This window comes from Thermobia domestica, chromosome 13 (genome assembly GCF_964235325.1).
Source record: "Thermobia domestica chromosome 13, izTheDome1.hap1.1, whole genome shotgun sequence".
Taxonomy (NCBI): Eukaryota; Metazoa; Arthropoda; class Insecta; order Zygentoma; family Lepismatidae; genus Thermobia; species Thermobia domestica.
The window spans coordinates 201,635,513-201,658,842 of NC_137466.1; the positions used below are offsets into that span (position 1 = coordinate 201,635,513).

The following is a 23,330-nucleotide window of genomic DNA, read 5'->3' on the forward strand; positions in this document are numbered from 1 at the left end:
GTATTCTGTTTTTATTTTCTCTCTCTCTATTTTTGTGGTAAGTAATTCATTTTCCAACTACTAACCTGATGCTGCCATGTAGGTAGCTCCAGTTGACTTAATTTTTTCGACGTATCGAAATTTTTCTTCTCCGAGCATTTCGTCGAAGTCGGCAATGATCTCGTTCAAGAGTCGAAGACATTCTACTCCTTCATTATTTGCCTCCAATTCCACATAGAATTCAGAGAAATTAGGAATGGAGGCGAACATTACACACACAGATTCACATTGTTCATGATAAAGTTCCTGGAACAAATTAACAAAAATGTTAATGAAAATAATTAACAAAACAGTATTTATCATCATCCAGATTTTTTTAACAACACTGACCAAGCGGGAAACCAAACTAATCGTCCTTGTATACTCCTATTATTCTTGCATACTCCTATTATACTCATATTATCCTTGTATATTCCTATTATCCTTGTATACTTCTATTATCCTCGTATATTCCTATTATCCTTGTATACTCCTATTACACTCCTATTATCCTTGTATACTTCTTTGTATGTATGTAAACAAACGTCTGTTTTTCTAAGTGCCTATAGCAATATAAGCAACAAATATAAGGGAATGGCTGAAACCAAAACCAAACTACTTGACGTGACAGTCCTTTGGGGCCTGAGCCACTCCAACGGCATCTCTTAGCGACCTGTTGGACTACGTCCAGTTTAGCAACTAACAATGGTTTGCATGTTTCGTCACCCTGTCTCCCTCTCTCCAGTTTGCCTCACGACGCTGGATGGAGGATGAAAATTGGGAAGCACCGACCGAGAATCAAACTCGGGACCACGCGGACTTGAGTCCAACTTTATGAGCACTAAATTACGATGTCTCATACGATGAAACACTATTGAATAATTTCGGAGAGGATGGGCAATGATGTTTCGGAACTATGTAAACTTCATTAACTTGTGTAACTTTCAGACATAACAAATATTTAGACAATCGGGTTTATCATAATATGGAGATTTAATAACATCATCCAAAGGTGGTCCCTATAAGCAAATAAATGTATGTTTGCCTTTATCTGTTTATTATTTTCCTGTCTTTTCTTTCTTTACTGAAATTTACTCTTCTCACTGAACCATATGGAAGTAAATTATATATATATATATATATGAAGATTGGTCATCATGCCATAAGTTGCATCACAAATAACCAATACCTCATTAGTCTTGTGTTCCCCTCTATATGGTGTTATAACAGGAATGGTTCCAAGATAAACAAAAAAGAATAAACATTTATTTAAAGTTATAATTTGAAGCATATAGTTTGTTAAAAATAATTACTTACTGAATCTAACTTGTACTTAATTGTTATATACTGTTTCAGTAAGCACTGTCGTCTACTTATTTTGAAAAGTGTTTACGACTGCTTATATACGGCTTTTTGTGATCAATTGTCGTTCCCATTCCAATGAGCAAAAATTGTGCATACGAAACCATCGTAATCACAGCTCAAAGTATGGTATATTTGGCTTTCAAAATGTTAACATATCAACAAGCTGTAAAGAACTACAAAACATATAATTTATTTTTCGAATTTCTGTCATTGCATTGACCCCGTATGTCTATTTTTTTAAACAAAATTAATATACTACCACTTTCCACACTTTTGTTTATACCATGCAATATCTATCACAAATTGTCTTTTTGTGTGTCCATTTTTCAGAATTACAATTAAATGTATCATCTGCAGTATATGTTAAATCTAGATACAACTGTTTGCAAATGTTATGCTTTGGTTAGAAGTATCTCTGATACATGGCAGCAAAAACCTCATGCCAAAATAATAGGTACCCTGTACTTGCTCACTCAAATTTGGATGTGGCCGAAAATTTTCGATTAGCATTGTATACACCCGAAATCCTGGATTTGATTGAAAAAAAGTTAAACACGTCAATGTGTTATTTTGTTTATTTCAAATTCCATTAAGTATAGTTTTATGTAGTGTAAATTTAGATTCCAGGGAGAGTTATAACTCCAGAACCCCCTAAATTCGCAACTGCATACATATATCAGATGTATCGGAAAACTGAGAAAACTTTAGTATACACACAAAAAACGCATACCATAAACACTTTCGCTACATTTTTCATCAGATAAAAGAGGAAATAATATGAAGACATAAATAAATAAAAAGGTAGATGCGAAGCGTTGAGGCGCGCAGTGCCATCTTGGAATGATAGTGTAGCTAGGCTAAAGGTAGAGAGACGTTAATGGTGGTAGATAAAACTAATAACACGCGCGAGTCGGTAAGAATGCAAGAAAAGGAAGAAAAAATAAATGAAGAGGAAAACATAAGATTAGATTTAAATGCTGCTCATTCTAGCTTCGGAGTTACGTATGACTTAAACAAAAATAAAATCTAACCGAAACAAAAACTTATTATTACTAATCTTTCTAACAATTTCAACACTATATCATTGTCTTTATGAGATATATTAGTTGTAAGAAGTGATCCTCTCGTTTTCTAATACATATAAGCTGTAGCCTAAAAATTTATACTTTCATGTGTGTCTGATGAAGAAATTGTCGAAACTGTAACATATATTAATAATAATAAATGTGTGTGGTATGGTCAGATTTCGTTTGTTTTATTTAAAAAGACTAAATTTGATACAAATATACCCACCAAAGATACAAAAGCATGAAATACTTCTATTTTAAGAGATTCCAAGATTCAATCATCATTACATGAGGCATTCTCCACCTTACTCCTTGGAGATTCGGAAAACTCGTGTCTATTCCACAAGATTAACACTTAACAACTACCTGATCGTCTTGCAAGCAATCTTCAACCACGGATATATCCTCAAGCAGTGATAATTTTAGGGCAAAAAATGAAATCTTTGTTTTACGTCCCACGGTTATGCCTGCTAGGCTAAAGGAGACGGTAGTGATGAGAAGTGAATGAAATGGTGGAATGAATCAAGTGAGAGGAAACGAAAGAACCCCGAGGAAACCCACGCACACGGTGTTTGTCCACCACAAAGTTCACTTGGCGCGAGCTGGGATCAAACCAGAGACCCCAGGCACCAGAGGTGAACACTCTATCACTAAGTCACCGCTGCCCCGATAATTTTAGGGAGTGCTCCGGGTTGGGGGTGGGGAATTCTCATTGACAGTTACAAATTTCTCTCCGATTGTGTTTAAGCGGACTACTAGTATTTTTGCAGCACTACTTTTCATCCTCTCTCTGTATTGGAAGTTCCCCGGCGGAAAACTGAAATAATAATTGTGCTCAAGCTTATCTGCAACCAATTCAATTGTAGAGAAAACACCAATAAAATAAATAAATAAAATTCCCTAGTCGGAATATGCTTACCCAATATTGTTCTCTATTCCTTATAGAAATTAATGAATCTTGCCTATCCTATACTCACAACTTTACCTGAAAAGAAAAATCTCATATGCCTCAAAATCGATTATATTGAAGGAATTGTTTAACGAACGTCTCTCAATATACGTACCCTCATTCCAAAACTGGTCCCTTGAAATACCGTACTCTCCACCGAACAAGAAACAGAAATTCAGATGTAGAACTTGTACGATATTCGATACTAATTTTACTTTTGAACACCTCAACATGAAGATAATGCCACTTTCCACCATTCTAGTAGTTCCCATTCTTTCAATCAAATTAACATCCTTAAATGCATCCATTGCCCAGCTTTCTTCATTAGAGAAGGTCTTAACTTCTATCTCGTCACATTCTCATCATCTATCTCAGATACTCTAGCAGCACCCAAATTCTCGACCTACCTATTCTAGAAAACAGCCTTTCACAACAATATATTCATACCTTTCGCATACGCACCCTAAATATCTAAATATCTTTCCCTAAACTTTTTCACGCCCTTACAAAGAGATAGGAAGATACTTATATTATAATTCTATCCGCGAACCGCTTTATTATTTTAACCGTCTATAAAACCTAACGCAATACACTCACTTCGTTTTCCATATACCTGATTTTATCTTTGCGAATATTTTTTCTACATATTTTTCGTCCTGCATGACCTTACATTATTTTCATTATCATAATATCTTTTATTAATTTTCATAGATTATCATCATTTAATATTTTTGTATATTTCTTCATTAACTTATATTTTATCTTTATTTATTGCTTCTTTCCTCTCCTGCACTCTTACCGATTTTACCCATTTTATTAATTTTATTTATACACTATCACGTGATCCTGCATTCTAAGATGGGACTCACCGTCTCGACGCTTTACAATCACTTCTGTGTTATTCAATTTTGTTCTTTTCTTTCTACCTTTACTCGCTATCTGATAAAGCATGTAGTGAAAACGCTCATAATATACATTTTTTTTAAGTATGTGATTTATTTTCTCTATTTTCTGGTAATTCCTCTTCTATTCCCTTTTGTACTAGCCAGTGGCGGATCCAGGGGGTGGGGCGATTGGGGCAATTCCTTCCCCCAGAAGAGGAAATTTTCTTATTTTAGTATATATAAATAAAACCCATTCCAGAGTTTGGAGCTCTTAAAAGTAGCTTTTAAAAGTAGTAGTATTACAACCCACCGCCCCCCCAGAAGTCCGTCCTGAATCCACCCCTGGTACTAGCTCTATTTATATATGAATTGCACTGGATATCTTTGTGTCATAACCGTATACAAGGTGTTACAAAAATGTGTCACAATATTTTGTTAACAAATTCCTTAATGAAAATAAGAAAAAAAAGTTCATATGAACCTGTGCTCAAAAGTGGATAGTTTCCGAGTTATAGAGTGCCAAAAACGTAAAACAAATTAATTTTAAAACTTCATAGCTCCACTACTATAGACCTATCGCAGTCGGATTAAGACATCACGGAGGAACTGGTATGTGAACTATCCAAATATCCATGTTTAAGAATGTTACAGTACTTGCACACTAATTTTTAAAGAGGTAGGTGGAGAATGATCAAGTATTCCCAAAGATTGATTGGCTCTTATTGAAGACGATAATCAGACTTTCGTTTAATCCTTATGATACCAAGCTACTTTCTATAATGTAGCATACTACGACGGAAAAAATTGTTGAACCCATAAGGAAAATACATTTTAAGTAGTATTTTTAAGAGATTTTATTAATTAAATGAAATAAATAACATTTTTGTTCATAGAATACTGTTTTCTTGAAGCTATTGAGAAAATTAGATTAAACAAAAATCGCAAAACTGTGACAATAACAAAATCACAGTAAGTCAAGACGCTTTGTAAACCAAATGAATTAAGCACAGCTATGGCACGATACTTTTCTGCTTATGTGTTTTGTACAAACATGTTTGTAGCAACCACAATACCTTATTTGCATTTTATTTAGGTTGTTAATGCTTTGGAGAGGGGATGAACTTGTTGAACCAATTCCAATTTGAATTCTTCTATAAAGTGAATTCAAACCATTTAGAAACATGTAATAGACAATGTTTTTTATAATTCTTCTGATAATGTTATTATTTTCAAGTTATTTGTTCATACAGAAAGGCACAGTTTATAGTACAATTGGTTGTTGAGACTAAGACTTCCTCCGTCCTCTTTAGTACCATAAGTGTGAATATTAATATAATACAAAAGTTATGTAATTATTTAAACACCCGTGCATTGTTTTCTGTATTGTTATTGCATTATGCAATTTATATTTTATCACATTATGTTTTTTCTCTATTGTTAGAGTTGCTGGTTAGTTCTATACTCGTCAACTCATATTGAGATGGGAAAAAGTCCGTAAAATGCTAGAATGAAAATATGAATCTAACTTACGTCTGCATGCTTGTCACTAGATAGGAAATGTTCAGCTACGTGGACGGGCAAGATATTGGCCAGCAACTTCCTATTGTACGCCTGAAGATGCTCCATATCTTCTTTCTCCTCTGAAAAACATTAGACAAACATTTCCTTTCAGCAGAATAAAAGAGCTTAAATATGGATTACTTTAAACACACAAAATTCTAGGAAAATAGTAAAAAAAAAAGCCATTTTCGAGATACATTTTTCTGCTTTCCACTCAATACATAAGGTACTAATCAAATGATATCTTTATTGCACAAAGTTCAGGAAACAGCTTTCTAGCTATTTAATTCAGGGTAGCCCATAATAATGTATATCATGTTTCAAAGACCGGTAAAGAAACTAGCAACATAACTTGCACATAAGTACATTACATTACTCTCATACTTTTCCGTACAAGAATTTTAATTTCTTTTCTCCATGGTATGGTCCACCAATGCACCATCCAAACCGATAAATGCCTGGAGACAAAGAGCAACGTTGTCACAAGCAGCTTAACAGACCCGTACTGGAACCCTGTAGAACTCTCTGTGATAGCTTCCCGTAGTTCGGCCAAATTGAGTGTGATGTTGATACACTTTGTCCTTTAAAACACACCATACGAAAAAGTCAGGTGTTGTCAAATCGGAGATCGAGCTCCGTCTCATTTCCACGTAATTGTTACAGAATACAAACGCACAGAACGCACACGTTGGTCCAGAGGCAACCATTCTGTCATACATTCTGTCATGTGTAACTTCTCTGTCATAGACTAACGGTTTTAAATCCAGTGACCGTTATCCCAACTCTCAGGCTTCACAGTGTTGCTATATCGAAACTTTTTGTTCAGAATTACAAATACTACAGTCAGTCAAACATCATATACAGCAGGGGTGTCCACAAGGCGGGTCTATGACGCAAACTGTATCATTGAAATATTTGGGGGGGTTAAAAATCTATATAAATATGTTTGAAGAGGGTGTAAAAATTAATCGAAAAGAATATTTTATTTTCATGGAAGAACACCTACGGATAACACAATGCATAATTTTTTTTCCTGTCCTTTATACCATGATACTGACCATTTTGGTTAATGGTTGAAACGGTTTTAAGGTTTTCGGTTGCATTCCTTAGCTGAAAATCATCTTGTCTACACCACTTCAATCTGCATTTTTTCTGAACTTTATTACATTAGGGGATATTTATGATTATTTTTTTTAAAAATTAGCTGATAGTTTAATTTCGATGTCGAAAGCCCTGTTAAATAAGTAACTAATCATCCAGCTTTAGCTTGAAGTTCACGTGTGTTTTGTTCAGAGTTTGGAATATGGAAAATGGTATTTAGATAGCAGATCCTTGACCAGTCATTACTGTTGTCCATGTTTAACCAGAGTTATCAATCCTCTTTGATTAAAGCATTGGTTTGATTTATATTTTATATGCGTTAAAATTCGTTGCATCAGACCAGATTGATATTTGAATTAGTCGGTTATAGTAGTTTTTTCATGTAACAGCATTTTAAATGTTTTATAGTGTCGACAACTTCTACGTATCAGTAGTCTCAGATAAGATATTTGTTATCCTGGGCCGCTATCTTAAAACTGTTTCAGGATTTCTTTTTTACTTTTGGCATACTGTAGTTTAGCCTGAATTTTAGCCAGTGTTCTTTGGATTTTGCTTGCTGAGAACTGTTTGTGGTTCGCAGGAAGAATTTTGTATTTGAACTTAAAATTATGGATAGTAGGACAGACGATTTGGCAAGAGAAAGTGTTTGTATATACATAACATTTAAATTTGAATTGTCATAATTATACGATCAGGCTGGGAGGGGGGTAGGTCAGACAGTTGGGGGATGCGGAACGGAACGAAACGCATCAATTGTATGGAACTTTTTGCATGATTGAATACGATGACACTTCCTTCACTGTACACATTTGAATTACTTAAAATTATATGAGATCACTTAGATAATATGAAAAAAGCGGCAATACCCACGATTATTCTACTCGTAGAACAACTGTGTATCATCGAAGATCTGCATATGGAAAGTCGCACATCTGTATGGAGCAAAATTGTACAAAGGCAAGGATTTCCGTGGACTACAGGTTAAAGTAATACGAACAACTTCCAGACGTTCCTCACTAACACTTGGTCTGTCGCGCCTATCACGATCTAAAACACTTCCTGTTGCAACAAACTTGCTATACTATTCTTTTATGCTTTCAACATCTGGTGGCTGCTGTCCATACTCTCTCCTGAATGTTCATTGAACTGTGACGGGAGATTTTGTTTCATGATACCACAACACACACTTCGCTTTCTGCTATGCTGACGCCACTTTTAAGCAAATGACTGTCGCGCTGCGGTCAGCTGCAGTAGATGACAGCACAGGTTGTGACAAAATCTTGAAGTATCATACAAACGATGTTTTCAGACCGCATGCTTCTATCATTATTTGTTTTCTTGTTATAAATGTTTGTTACCAGGAAGAAAATGAAATGAAATCTTTGAGTTTTACGTCCCACAGTTATGCCGGCTTGTTATCAGGGAGAGGCTTTATGCTCACCCTGTATAATAAATTACCTGGTGATGTGAAAGATAATCATAAAAAGACATCTTTTGTCAACTTAGTGCGCAAACTATTATTAAGTAACACGTTCAATGCAATAGATGAATGTCTAAGTATCCTTTTGCGTAATTTTGAAAAATAGTTAAATTACTTCTTGGATATATTACCTAGTAACTACAAATGAATAATTTTATGTCTTCATTCACAAGTTATTAAAACAAACGGATTGTATTAATTTCAAGTATTTTATCTGCTCTAAGTATTCATGAGTTCTACACAATTTCCTACACACATACATGTAATATAGTCTACAGAATGGCCTACTAAATCAAAGAAAATCAAGTGTTAGCAAAATATATATTGAATACAGTAACTCACCTGTTGCTTGAAGTTTCCATAAGAAATCTAACCTAGATGTCGCTTCAGTTTGTTGACTATGAATGACCAACGCTACCATAAACCCTAACAAAATGACGATTGTCAAGTATCTAGAAGATATCGTGTCACTCTCACCTGGAGGATCACTGAAATTCAATAAAATAGAAAATTATATATATATTAAAGAGTTATGACACTCAGTGGAATGGAAAATTAAAAACATTAAATATACAATATGTTTTCTAAAGAAGTGTCAAATATAGTATTAATTTTTAATGATAGACTAACATAATTGTAATTTTGTTACTTCAATTAAGGTAGTAAATTTTATGAAGGGCGTTTGCATTTGTAAATCATTTCGTCTAATAGTACAATTTCAAATTTGTTTAATATATTACAAAAGAAAGAAATTTATATGCATAAAAATTCTCATCCATTAAAATATTCCAAACTTAACGTATCGTTTGATATTTTAACGTATGAGAAATTTTATTTACTGTTAATGGATAAAATTACAGAGCAACCCAAAAGCATAAAAAGCATAACAGCAATTTACACATATGGTTGATACCTTGAACATGGTTGCGTTTGTCTAAGGATCCAGAAGAAAGTAATTTTAAAAGCATAATAAAGCATAATTTTAGAAAATAAAGCATAAGGCATAATTTAAAATATATAGCACAATTCTTGGAAAATTCTGTTTTAACTGCAAGTTTAACATACTGTATTACTTAAAAAAAAAAAAAAAATACAATGCAAAATCTTTGAGAACATAACAATGCAACAATGAAAAGTTTATTTTTATTTCTGTAAACTTTTCGGTGTAATCCTTTGAAGTGGAGAAAAGAAAAAAGGAAAAGAAAGAGAAAACTTTCCACCAACAATGAATAAACAAATAGTTTTCTTCTAAGTGTAACTGCACAGTTATGTATGATGATTCGAAATGTACAAAAAGTGCACAAGAACTCCACACTATATTGTTATGTGTACCTCTTGAACTTCAGCACATTCTGTACTGTTTGGTGGCATCTTTTACTTTCCCTTTCTGTATATACGCACCTCTAAGGCTCACACAAGTGATAAAAAAAGCTGACTCGAGTAAAGCATATCTCTTTACAGTGCATTAAATAGAAAGTTCATTAAATATGAAAGAAACTGATTTCATAAATTATTAATAAATAGATCAAGATATTTAGAATATTTAATGTATATTGAATGTTATACACGATTAATGTAAAACAATGATTGAAATTAACAACAAAGCATAATAAAGCATAATTAAACAAAAAATAAAGCATAATATGGATTGTTCTAATTATATGGAATTACGAATGCAACTTTAAGGTGATGAATATGATAGAAAATGTGTACATCAGTGATTTTGTTTTACAGTTTAACATCCCACGATTATGTTCCAAGGCTAAGGGGCACAGTGATGATGAAGTGGATGGTAATGATGAAATGAAGAAAGTGGGAGGAAACGTGAGGATCCCGAGAAAAATACGCACACGGTGTTTATTCACCCACAAAGCTTACTTGATGCAAGCTGTGATCGAAATCAAAGATCCCACACTTCAGAGGTGAGCGCTCTACCACTGAACCTCCACGATCATCAATAATTTTAGTATAAAATAAAATTTGTTTCTAGTTACATAGAAATTCAAATTAAACTTCTACATTATAATTATCTTCTTTTACACAAAACAACTTCTTGTCTCATAATTGAGGTGTTGGATGGCAAAGTGGCGTAACTAATTTTTTTTTAAATGAGATTAAGTCATTTCCGTGAACTTGAAACCATAACTTGCTGGATGGCGAAGTTGCGTACCCCCGAGTTAGAAGGCCAAGCCATAGGCCAAAAGATGGCAGCACAAAGTACCGAGTTTGTTCGCTTTTTCTATATCGATTATAATAAAAAGTCTCAACATCTCACAATGTCTCAGAACTGAGTTACGTCACTTTGCTATCCAACGTCTCAATTATCTTCTCTAAATTTGCCAATCACGTCTTCTATAGCAATCATACAAATCCCTATTTGTAGAAATTTGGCTAATCCGTATCCATTTTTCCAGCGGTAACACTCGTCAGTAATGCAGGGAAGGATAAGCGACAAAGTGATTCCTGACTATATTTACTCTGGCATTACATATATTATCTTCAAAATATTGCAATAATGTGTAAGTAGAGTCTAAATAATATTTACGCGAATTTTAACCCTTCGCCCTTTTATTAAAAAAAAGTCTTATAGAACTTGCATAAAGTTCTTGTAAGTCTATTCTCTGTCTTTAAATGTTTTCAGTGTAGAATAAATGCAAAGTTCCTCGACACACGATGTGGCCTTGGAAATAAAGAATATTTGTCTTAGCCCACTACGGCTTCAGACGGGATCGGTTACACTCCGTAGCCCATAGCAGCCCCGGGAGTCGGTATTAAAGGAAATCTCCGTAGCCCATAGCAGCCCTGGGAGTAGGTATTAAAGGAAATCTCCGTAGTCCATAGCAGCCCCGGGAGCAGGTATTAAACGAAGTCTCCGTAGCTCATGACGGCGTCGGAAGAAGGTTTTGATAGGCGATCAATCAGTAGTGGTAGTGATAACTTCTTGGCTCCGTCATCCTCTTTTATAGCCATCTTCTTGGAGGGAGAACCTGTAAAGGGGTTGTCGGCTTTTTTCATAGTTCTCCGAATCCTCTTCGCTTCTTTCTGAAAGTAGTCTCCTTCTGTCGTCTGCCATTGTTTGTTGGTAATTGTTAAAAAGACGCGTTTGTAGTGAAAACATGTGGCTTGCAGTAAGTGTGGGTATATGGATCCTTACAACATAATATCTTAAAACTCTAGCGTTACTACCAAGTAAATATCCTTACATTTATTATCGCCACTACACTCTCACTCCCAGAGAGAGAGAAAAAAATCTGACTATACTATAGGCTTACCTAGAGGTATACAGTTGTAGAAGAAGATCTCTGTTATCAAAAAGGAATCCATGGGACATGAGCACCATTCCGAAATACCCTATGCACACACAGCTCAAAATAATAACTTTGACGAGGCTCATAAGGATTTGGTACACAGCACACATAATCATCACAAGAAGAACACAGAAAGTAAAATACTGCAAAAGAAAATTAGAAAATAAAAATTAGAATTCTGTATAAATAGAACATATCAAAGTATGATGCAAAAGGCTTCTTAGAGTCTGTTGAACAATATCTTCTTATGACTATATTGAAATATCCAACGTGGTATTGTGTACAAACAACACTTTACGCTTATGTTTATAAACACCACCACATGGTTTTACGTGAAGATACTATGCACCACATGGATCCACTACAACCAGCAGACGACGGACTTCTGGTTCCTCCCACGAAGCAGACGACATCGGAGCAAGAGCGCCACCGCCGTCTGGGGATCTATAAATTCGGCAGCCGACAGCGGATCTGTACCAGTTCACTGGTGTCCCTCCTTCTATTTGCTTCGGAACATTAGGAGTAACCTAACCCCAAACCTCTAGCCTGCTTCGAGACTCTTGGCTTTTCCTTTGTGGTGGACAAACACCATGTGCGTAGGTTTTCTCGGGGTTCTCCCGTTTCCCCCCACTTTCTTCATGCCACCATTTCATTCATTTCTCATCATCATCGTCTCCTTTAGCCTAACCGGCATAATCGTGGGACGTAAAACTCAAAGATTTCATTTCATTTTTTCTTGGCTTTTCCTTTCACCTGGCTTAGCCTGTTTCGGGGCTCTGTCTGGAATCCTACACCCAATTGCTTAGCCTGCTTCGAGTGTCTGTGGCCACCTAACCTCCTCACTGCTTACCACTGAGTTTTGGGGAATCCTCCGCCACTCTGCCTAGCCTGCTATGGGGCTTTGTGGAGATCCTGTCTGCGACCTCTCGTTCAAAGATTACCTGTTTCTAACCTCACAAGTATATTGTAAAATACTGTTAATTAGTGAAATTTTATAATAAAAGCCGGTAGTGGGAGTCGATTCCGGACACTCATTTTATTACCTCGCTTTACCTACATCCTATATGGAACAGACTTTTACAATATACAGACGAAAAGTACAGTAAATCCCGATTATCCACGATTGCTGCGATTTTTTTTAAACCTACTGCAGTCGCGTTCAATAATTTTTCACAAGTAGTCGCTGCGGACTGACACTCCACATTGAAATAAGTACTGTACGTTCTAAAACAAAAATAAGTTGCATTGTAAAAATCAATATTTTCAACAATAGGGTACGTTTTGAAGTGCAACTCTACTCTGATAGATGACGATTGTTGTAAGGTATAAAAAACGAGAATTGGAAGAGGCATTTGCGTGGTAGTAAAGTACATTCATTGTTCGCTGCGACCACTGGAGGGTCAATTAAAAAAAAATCCAAGCCAACAACTTGGAAAATACAATAGGTTCTACAGTGCGAAGGTCGAAAATTAGTGACAAGTTTATTATGCATCATAATCCTACAGGCCTTGTCGTAATTTGTGGATGAGTGGAGGCTCTCACTCTTTTGTTTTAGCCATGGCTTTCACATTCTCTGATCACTGACATCGTCGACCCAGGAATACAAACAATAAGACAATTTTTATGCTGAAATACTGTACTTTTCTTTTCTTTTCTTTTTTCTTTTTCTTTCTTTGGTTTTTTTTTTTTTTTTTTTTTTTTTGTATTTGAACCTCATCTTTAGTCTTTTTTCGAGTTATCCGCGGTGTCCTTGCCAACCAACTTTGCGGATCACCGGAGCGTTATTGTATTACCAATACCAACTACCACATTAAGGAAAGTACTTATACAACTATAGCTACATGATATGTCTATTTCAATTCTATAGTATATTTTCCCTAAACAAATTTGTGCGCCTATAATGAGTTGATGTTTGGACACAATTGAATGCGAATGCCAGTGTCACCATCACATGGTAAGTCGTTTCTGATTGTTACCTGAGGGACGTGTTGCCACTAATTGTCAACCACTGTAACAAACAAACAGTGTATTGAAGAACTTGAAAACCCGGATTTCTGAAATGTTAGGTTTGGTTGCTCAGCTATATAAATAACGTTATATAATACATAGTAATTAAAGATTTTATTAAATCAATATATTTGGATACTTAGCATCATTAACTCAATATTAAATTAATGCAGGTGCATTTGTACTTTCGTTTCGACTAAGATATCGGATTAAACATAATATTTTGTGAAGGGTTGTTATAAGGGAATCTCGAAAGTCTGCAATGAATTTCAAAGTATTATAGCTTGAAAACGACTTGTTGTGCTTGAATCAAACGTCAGCCGTTAGAAAGAGGGAGTCTTCATGTTTCGTTTCGTTCACTGTACACGTCGTTAATGTGCAGTAACGACACACGCCAGTATCATCTCCCAACAACCATCAGTGAATTCACCAATTCTCATCAGAGTTCAAGATATGGGAAGAGTTCAACTATCGACTTGATATGTGATGAGCGGCTGGCGGAGGCCCCATTAGACATTTGTGAACCGAAAACTTGAAACTCCAAATATTTTGCATTTTGTGAAAAAAAAAAAAAAAAAGTATTGTTTTTAAATCCAATACAGTACTTTGAAGTTGGAGATATGTGAATGAATGGAATGCAGGAACTTTGAAAACTCGCTCTTTCGAACTCAACGTGTTTTATTCAGATTCAATTAACTTCTTCGAGGTATAATCAGGGTCGTCTCTGTAATGTAGTCACAAAGTTACGTGCCTCCCAATTAATACGATAAATAATTATGAACATTAATTTCTGAATAGGAATTAGAAGCAACCGAACAAAAATTTTAGTTATATTCATATGAAGTCTGCAAGTCTGATTAATGTCCAAGAGAGATTTGGCAACATAACGTAAGTCATGATGCTTGATGTTATCCTTTGTTCACGTGTTCTAGCTTGGATCTTTCTCGCGTTAACCTGCCTCAGGAAAACAGCCTTTTAAACATCTGTATTTGTGGACAATATAATCACACTTTTAACGTCACTGAAAGAAGTGCTTTCTATCTTTCCTCCTTGCAGCTGGCGAGAGAGAAGACAAGACGGGAGGGCAGGAGGCGTATCTCAGTTCTGTTTGCTGGTTTTTCTCTCTTCACATGATTAGGTTAAAAGGAAAGACATGTTTGTCGCGGGAAATGGCTGACTCATATTGTTTCAAGGGCGAGAGGACTTCATAGTTCATTTTGGAAGTATTCTTTGCGACGCGCATATACACATTATATAAGACTTGATTATGTTAGCTCTTGTGTGTGTGTGTATGTGCAAGCTTTTAGGGAGCGAATGAATATTCATGAAAAATATGAAAAATGCCTTCAAACTAAAAATCCAATTGAGACCACGTAGTCGGACATTGGTTTTGGGAGAGAGCGGTGCAAAGCTGGTTTCGGTACCATTGCCACTATGACATCTCTCTTGTAAAACTTTGAAGCCACCACTGACTATAACACTTTGAAACAGGAAAAAGATTTTGGAGATACCCTGTGTATATATAAGCTTGAAACATAATTAGATATTTGAAATTTTCAAGAATACCTAAACAATTTGAGTCTATTTCCCTTCTTTACTTACGTCTGGAAAGTGCGAACTTGGCTCTTCGTGGCATGGGGAGAGATGTTCTAATCCATACTGTATATTGAACGACCGCAGAAAGCTTCCATTCACTTGACTCAGTGATACATTACATAAATCTTGTATACAGGTCTCGAGATCGTAAGATTGTAGTAATAACTGAAAAGACATACAAAAAAAAAAAAAAACATAATTAAAGAAACTGAATGCAAACTCAATGTTCTTTGTGAGCAATTAGTAATCCTTAGATCTACGAGGCTAATTCGAAAATCAAAAAATAATAACCGTCTTTTGGTTATCAATGACATACACTCACAGATACAGAAGTTTTATTATACACGTTACTTTTCAATACATTCACCATTCAAATTGAGGCACTTCTCATAAAGTTTTGCAAGATTTGAAGATTTGAGACTTCTTCTGCAAACAAACCTCCTGCCTGGGAATGAAGCAATCCACTAACAGCATTATGAAGCGTATTATCATTGTCGAAGAGGTGCGACGCAAGCCACTGTTTCATGCACCTGAAGAGGTGGTAGTCGCTTGGCGCCAAATCTGGGCTATAGGAAGGATGACCAAAAACATCCCAATCGAACTTCTTGCCGAAATCATGCACGTCAGTTCGTCCATCTTCGAACATGCGACACCATTCCATGTACGATACGTTCACTCATCAAGTTTCGTTCGTAAACATAACACAGTCCGCGTTGAATCGCAGCTGCCGAATGTTTTTTTTCGCATTCAGAAATCATATTACTGCACGTACTTCACCCTTTGATGGGTTTTTGTATTGGAAAATTCATTTTCAATTGTTATAGCGGACGAGTGAACTGCAACACAACCTTCGCCTTCCACTGCTCACTAGCTACTGAACTACTGAATACAGCGCCACAGCACTGACATCGCTCTTCGCGGCCATTTCTCGTATATGCACAAACGGAGTTTTTTTTTTTTTTTTTAATTTCCCTCGTATTTCTTTCAGAATTCTCTATAAGCCTTAGGATGTCAAGAGATTTAGGTCAATTATTTTATATTTTAGTCAGTCTGTAACTTGTGCTTTCATCAAAACGAGCGATTGAATTTTTGTTCATTTATTTATTTACTGTATTTGCTTTACTAATACTTTTGAGGTGTTTGCTAATACCTTTTCGAAAAACAATTTAGTACAGGCGTTTCCCTTAATACAATTCTCTCATGCAACCTATTACTTAAACTTTTTTTTTTCTTTTAAATCTACACGTTGAAAGCTTATAACTCGACATTAATAGCGTAAAATCTAATTATGACATCAAATGATACACAAAACAGTACCATTCTGAGTTAAATTCTAAAATCAAACATTAAGAAAATCAAAATACATAGACCTTGTTCTCGCAAGTTAGATTGTTTACAATTGGTTTACTAAACCCACCTTGGTGCTTAGACCTATCGCAGCAGATTTTGCTGCATCGAAGAAATATGCCGGAGATAAATTTATTGAAACAATAAGGTGGTGACTTCACTGATGTTCGTTATTTGATGATTGTTGATGAGGGTCTTCTTCGTGATTGTTGTCTGAAGTTGTTTACAGCCAGCACGTGTAGAACATTGCAATATATATATATATAATTATTGTATTAAAAATTGATAACAGTTTAAATATATTTTGACTTCCGACAGTATTACGTATTCTTTGAGTGCGAAACTATTAAAGAAGTAAATCGAACCTAAAATGAATCTCAAGTCTAATAGTATACACAGTACATATGGAAAAGAACATTACTCAATATTTGCATAATATATCATTACTTTGTCTATTACAGAACCACTATATTAATTTCAAATTCATATATATTATACATACAATTTTTTGTTAAAAATCAATACTTTATAGATTTTAAAACCTGAGATTCCTTTACTAGTACATTTTCTAGAGACCCCATCACGGTGAAATTAAAATCCCGTTAATTTTACAATAATTATGTGATAAAAGATAATAGAAAAAATTAACAAGCGCTTCCTAGACAATATTATTTTACATGTGATACCGTTATCATGACTCACTCATCTGCTTTCGATTTTCAGCCATTTAGAAAACCGGGATTTACTTTTCCGTTTACAAATGGCTGCAAACGGAAAGCTACTAGGTGAGTCATGATAACGGTATCTTATGCAAAATAATATCTTGCGCGCTCTTGTTCCACATTTCAATTATCTTTTATCTATTTGATCACATAATCTATCACATAATTGCTGTAAAATTAGCGGTATTTTAATTTTGCAGTGATTAGTCCTTCCCGCTTTAAATAATTTTGCGTGAAGCACATCGAAGTTCATTTTGATTTTGCGTGATAATTATATCCAGTCTAGTCCGAAAAAAAAATCCTGTCCACTTCTGTTTCTTTAAAAAAAAAAAAAAATGTAATCTTATCAATAAATCGAAATAAATCAAACAAATGCGCGAGAATACGTTCTTCTAAACAAAGAGAGGTGGTCAAAATTTTAGAACAAGATTGTACATTAGTTTTGATGTTAATACCCATTCTTAATATACAAGAATTAATCAAAATTTTCAACAAAAACAAATAAATAAATAAATAAATAAATAAATAAATAAATCGTACTTACCATAGGAGCCAAACTAACACCATAGGTAAAAAATATGACTGTTGAAGCTAGCAATTGTGCAATGGCTCGATTCTCGTAGATTCTAGCAGAAACGCTTTTAATCATAGTTGGGAGATTCTTGAAAAAAAGACAAAACGTATGTTAAAATACTTGTAGCAAGATCTATTTCTTTCTTCGTTGCTGAATATTTGTATCTATGGACTTTCTATTTCAAGTGTGCCCTCAGAAAACATGTGTAACATTCACTTCCAGCCCCGCCAACCTCTTGATGAGGAAACCTTTCCTTTGCATAGGGAAAAAGAAGTGAATGACGTCAGTTGTGTTGTCAATTTGTCATTCAATCGTTTGGTTTTGGCGAGTGAAGATCGTAGGCTACTTAGAATGACTAACAAGATAGTACACAGCGAAGCCCGTGAAATAATTCATTGTGGCAACACTGTCAGCAACTAACTATTGAAGGATCTCACCCACAGCAACTTGTCCCTCCTTTTTCGAGGAAAATACGGGAAAACACGCATCGACAGCAGCGCCAGCAAGGGCACACTTGAAATAGAAAAGCTCTAGTGTAATTTTTATCTTGCCATAGCTATTGAATTTTTGATGGTCGGTATTATAGTCATCATCTTTGAATTTCAGCTGAAAAGGGACATGTTTTTGTAAGTTTCATCTGAATCATACAAAACATAGATTCTATTATAAATATCTGGTTTAATGTTTGGTTTTCTATTTATTTATTAATCCACTACTACAAATTACAAGATTTTTTAAAAGAATAATAAATAACGTTCAGTTAGTAAATTTTTAGCCATCTAATAGGACCTGGCAACAGTACATCTAGATTTAATGAACGAAAAGAATAAGAATAGAATGGCTAAAAGGTCAATAGGATAATAACTGAGAACGGAACTTCTGGTTCGCATATTTATTTTCGAACGTAAAAGGTTGTGACGAAAGTATCAGCCTCGACCGCCGAAATATCAGCAGCTATTGCAAGGTCAAATGAAAATAAATAAATAAATAATGAAGAACCATACGTAACGTAATTTCTAAGTTGTAAGAATGTATCCTACAAGTAATATTGATTAGCTCTACACTTTTTCTTTTAAATGACATTTATTCTTTCAAATAAAGACAAATTCTACAATGAGTATTGCTAAAATTTTACACCGAAAGCTATTCTACAGGCACAAAATAAAGCGAAAATGTTATATGATGGTATGCCACCTATCAATCAAAATTTCACAATGTGGCAACGTCGCATATTAACTTGGAATCATTAGCATCACTTTACAAATACATTAAGCAGTTAAATCGATTGCTACACTAATAAGTGATGCTAGTACCAATCAATATCGACCTTAGCTGCCATCTGGAAAGAATCGATGGAACTATTTCATGGATTGGTAGATCTAATTTATGATTCTTTATTTGCGACGTTGCCACATAGTGCAATTTGTTTGTGTCTCCAGACGAGGCCCCGCAAGGTGTATATATATATATATATATATATATATATATCTGTAAATATTTATTTTTGCATAATATATGCTCAAGTAGGGAAGTTAAAATCTGGAACCCATCCTTGCGTGCACCTCTAGATATGAAGAAGAAACCATTACAATCAAATCATCGAAATCCTCGTTCGTTTCAAAGAAATTAAAATAAGACTATTTCTGCCCTATAAAACAATGAGCAAAGAATGGCGTAAGCACCTTATTTTTTTCACGCTCTACTCTAGCCAACTGTTTTGTCACAAGAAAGCGGGTGAGGGTAGACTTACATCGAAATAGCACCACCCGAGTGTGACGTAATGTCACGTGGTATTATTATGGAGGTCAAGGTGCAACAAAACGAGCCCTGAGGGCCTTCTAACCCCCTTCGCTCACTCAGTTATGTTTCGTAACCTAAGTAAATAACTTTACGCATTATATATTCAGTAGTGCCCCCCCCCCTTATGTCCATGACGCACCCCCCGCAATTGTCTATCCATAGGTGTTCTTCTATAAAAAAAAAATCTTTTCGATTAATTTTTACACTTACTCAAACATTTTCCCACTAGATTTTTAACCCCCCCAAATATTTCAATGACGCAGTTTGCGTCATAGCCCCCCCTTGTGGGCACCCCTGATATATTATGTATATAAATGAGTATTATTTTTTTCTTATTTTAATGATGAAAGTACTATTAAAATTTAAAAAATAAATAAAAGAAACTTCTGTTGGGCCGGGTTTGGCCCCATGCTAGCATGCTCGGCCAGGAAGACTGACGCCAGTTGACGTTTGATTTGTGCTATATGTATGCTGCGTGGCGAGAAATGAATAACTTCAACCAATCAAAATCATATATTTAACTCCTATGGCTAGGGTCGGGCGTGAATAAAATATACGCACACTTAACCCCATCATTTAAAAATGATTAAATTATTTATAACATACCTGACTGCTTTCGGCGACAACGGTAAAGCTAATTAAAAGAATCATAAAAACACCAATAATTGCAGTGCAGTACATGATGTCGGAGCTGAAAGAAACAAAAAAGGAACATTAATAAGAAGTAAAAGAAAATAGTGATTTATTAATACTTTGGTATTTATCGAACGAAGATTATCAAATAACGAACATCGTTTATAACAAACCAGGCCCGTATCCAGGGGGTTCTGGGGGGACGCTCCCCTATAATTTTCAGGATAGGCTTGCAAATGAACTATAATATTGTTGGATCGACCTCCTCCCTAACTTCAGCCCCCCCCCCCCTACATTTTTGGGCTGGCTACGGGCCTGTAACAAACAGCAATATTTGTAACAAACTGGAGGTATGGTTACCATTTTTAAGTTTTGCCTACACGAGAAGTATCAAAAACTTCCGTGGAGTAGTTATGTTTATAAGAGTAATTTGTTTTGTCAACATTTAAATATGTTCACCTTTCGAAACAGTTCCCTTGCACAGCAATGGAGCGCTCCTTCTTGTAGAAGACTGCCAAGCACATTTAAGCAGTGTTCGCAGGTTTCCTTAACAAAATTTCGCTCTATTGACACAAAATTTCCCCTAGTTTGTTGAGTGTCCAATTCCTATGACAGAAGTCATGTGATAAGATTAATTTAGTTATATTAAAGGAAGTTCCAACTACATTTGTTTCATTCATGTGCTTCCTGCTTTTATTATTTTAACTTTTTCCGTCATTTTTAGTTTACATGCCAACAATGGGTGCAATTAATGCTACTTTGAAAACACACACACACAAACCATTGTTATTTTATTAGTCTGTTTCTGTAGAACAAAGAACAATTTAAAGATTTATATTGGCCAATCAGTAAGCGCGAGAATTTCCCTGGCTTTTCACGTTATATCGAAAAATTCCCTTTTTCTCTTCCTGCTAAATTTACCTACGAAATTTCGCTAGATTAGGGAAATTTCCCTCAAACCACGAACACTGCATTTAAGCCTAACTCACACATAAGATCCCATACCCATGCCATTCCTCTGCCATGCTTCACTTCATGTCATGGCCGTGACCATTTATATATACCGTTCAAATGTCGTGCCGCTTCTGCTTTCTAAATCATTTCCGAAGATGGATTGCAAGGAGGAAAATATTGTTATTGTTTCTGGTCAACTTCGTGTCGCTTCGAGTACTCCGAAGAAAGCCGAAGCATAATAGTCGTCGAGCCGTGACCAGGACGGTTTCTTTTCAAGGCGCCACTGTCGGAGAAAGGCAAGGAAACAGCACGTTATGCAAGACTTAGCCTATAGCGATTCGCGTTGCGTCTCCGCCAGGGATTTTCCCAGAATTTTGATTTCAGGGGATGTAGATTTTTCCCGGGGGGGGGGGTGTCCCGACTTCTGTATATTAGACTCCTACTATATATCTTTGACCACACACACACACACACACACACACACACACACACACACACACACACACACACTCAATGTTTATACGTATTTAATGTTAAAATGTATTAAAGAGCTAATATACCAAGTTAAATGAATGCAATCTAAAACCTGCTCGCTACTTGCGTAGCCTACTTCCCGAGTCATGTTAATAAAATGTTTACTCACCGTTAAACTATTGCAATTATAAAGAAAAACACTAGCACTCACTACTTCTGGAAGCAGAAACTGGATTTTCAATCACCCCTCATATGCACACATTAAGTCCATAATACACATACTAACACCAAATATACAGGAACTTCACTTTATTTGAAAAGGCACCTAGCAACCCAAACACTAATCACCCTGTTCGCTTGCAGCTTAATCATACATAATTTAAGGTTGAAATAAACGACTTTTCTCTTCACGTAAGTTACCACACTTGCAGTATGTGTCACCATGCACATCTAGTGGTTTCTCCTTGATCTCTTAAGCCAGCGGTTGTGAGTTTTCTCAATGAAATCGTTGAATAGGCGAACATTTTCTCCATCATCTTCCCTTGCACCCCCTTCCCCCCAGGATCGACGCCCTTGCCCTCGATGGACACTTTCATAAAAGCACACACATGTTCACGGGAGAGTCTAGCTCTTTCAGTGCAGAACATTCTGTTCGTTGTCAAGAAAGATCTCTCCACAGAAGCTGTTCCAATGGGCAGAAAAAGTATCTTTCTCCCAACAGTTGAGTCATTATAAGTTAAACTACACAAAAATCGCCACTAGAAATATCCTCTGGCAACCTCTTTTTCATTCTACTTAGGTATACTCAAAAGAAAGTTCACTTTCAGTAGAGAAAACAGTTTCTTGATGTCTGGTTTCTCTTCTCTTTCAAGCTTTTCTGAAACGTGCCCAAAACCTGAGAATTGTCGTTAAATCTCAGTCTAGCATTTTCCACAACTGTCTTTCTGTATCTCTCAGGAACACACATCATTTCAGGTTTGTCAACATCACTGACGGAAACAACACCAGCTTCTTGTGCAGATTCGATCATTTTTGCTGACAGATCGAAAATATCATCTACTTTTAGACATAGTGAAAATTCGAAATGCTATAATTCAGTGATGGACAAACTAGGCTTCCGGGAGAGATGAGGCCTCCTGAATAGAAAGGTTCACTTCGTTCCACAACATGATGCCTAATCTTACGAATGAAAACAAGAATGAGGTTTCTTCGATAAAATTGCATTAGAACAGACCGATACATGAATATTTAACTTCACTTCAGAGAATCACTGCATCCCAGTACGAACCAAATTACAAAAACTTCATTTGATAATAGAGTTTAGTATTACCAGAACTGTCAAATGTGCCATTCTTATTTTAGAAAATTATATTAGGCCGATTAAGATTCTTTTCCCTTTTTCTTTGGTCCATACTGGAGCTATGGGCTTATATTGGGGCTATGGGCCTTTAAAGTTCATTTTTTTCATGTTTTCGGAAGCCTATAACTCCG

At 35.5% G+C, this 23,330-nt stretch overlaps 1 protein-coding gene across 1 annotated transcript in view; it reads right to left on the reverse strand.

Annotated features, from left to right (window-relative positions):
- Positions 1-23,330, reverse strand: part of LOC145668954 (adenylate cyclase type 5) — a gene marked incomplete in the record, with an annotated part of 459,372 nt that overhangs the window by 32,064 nt on the left and 403,978 nt on the right. Inside the window, 7 exon segments of the mRNA XM_081737245.1 lie at positions 66-285; positions 5,814-5,923; positions 8,767-8,912; positions 11,697-11,875; positions 15,342-15,500; positions 17,949-18,065; positions 20,385-20,469. Of these exon segments, the coding sequence (XP_081593371.1) occupies positions 66-285; positions 5,814-5,923; positions 8,767-8,912; positions 11,697-11,875; positions 15,342-15,500; positions 17,949-18,065; positions 20,385-20,469 (1,016 nt within the window).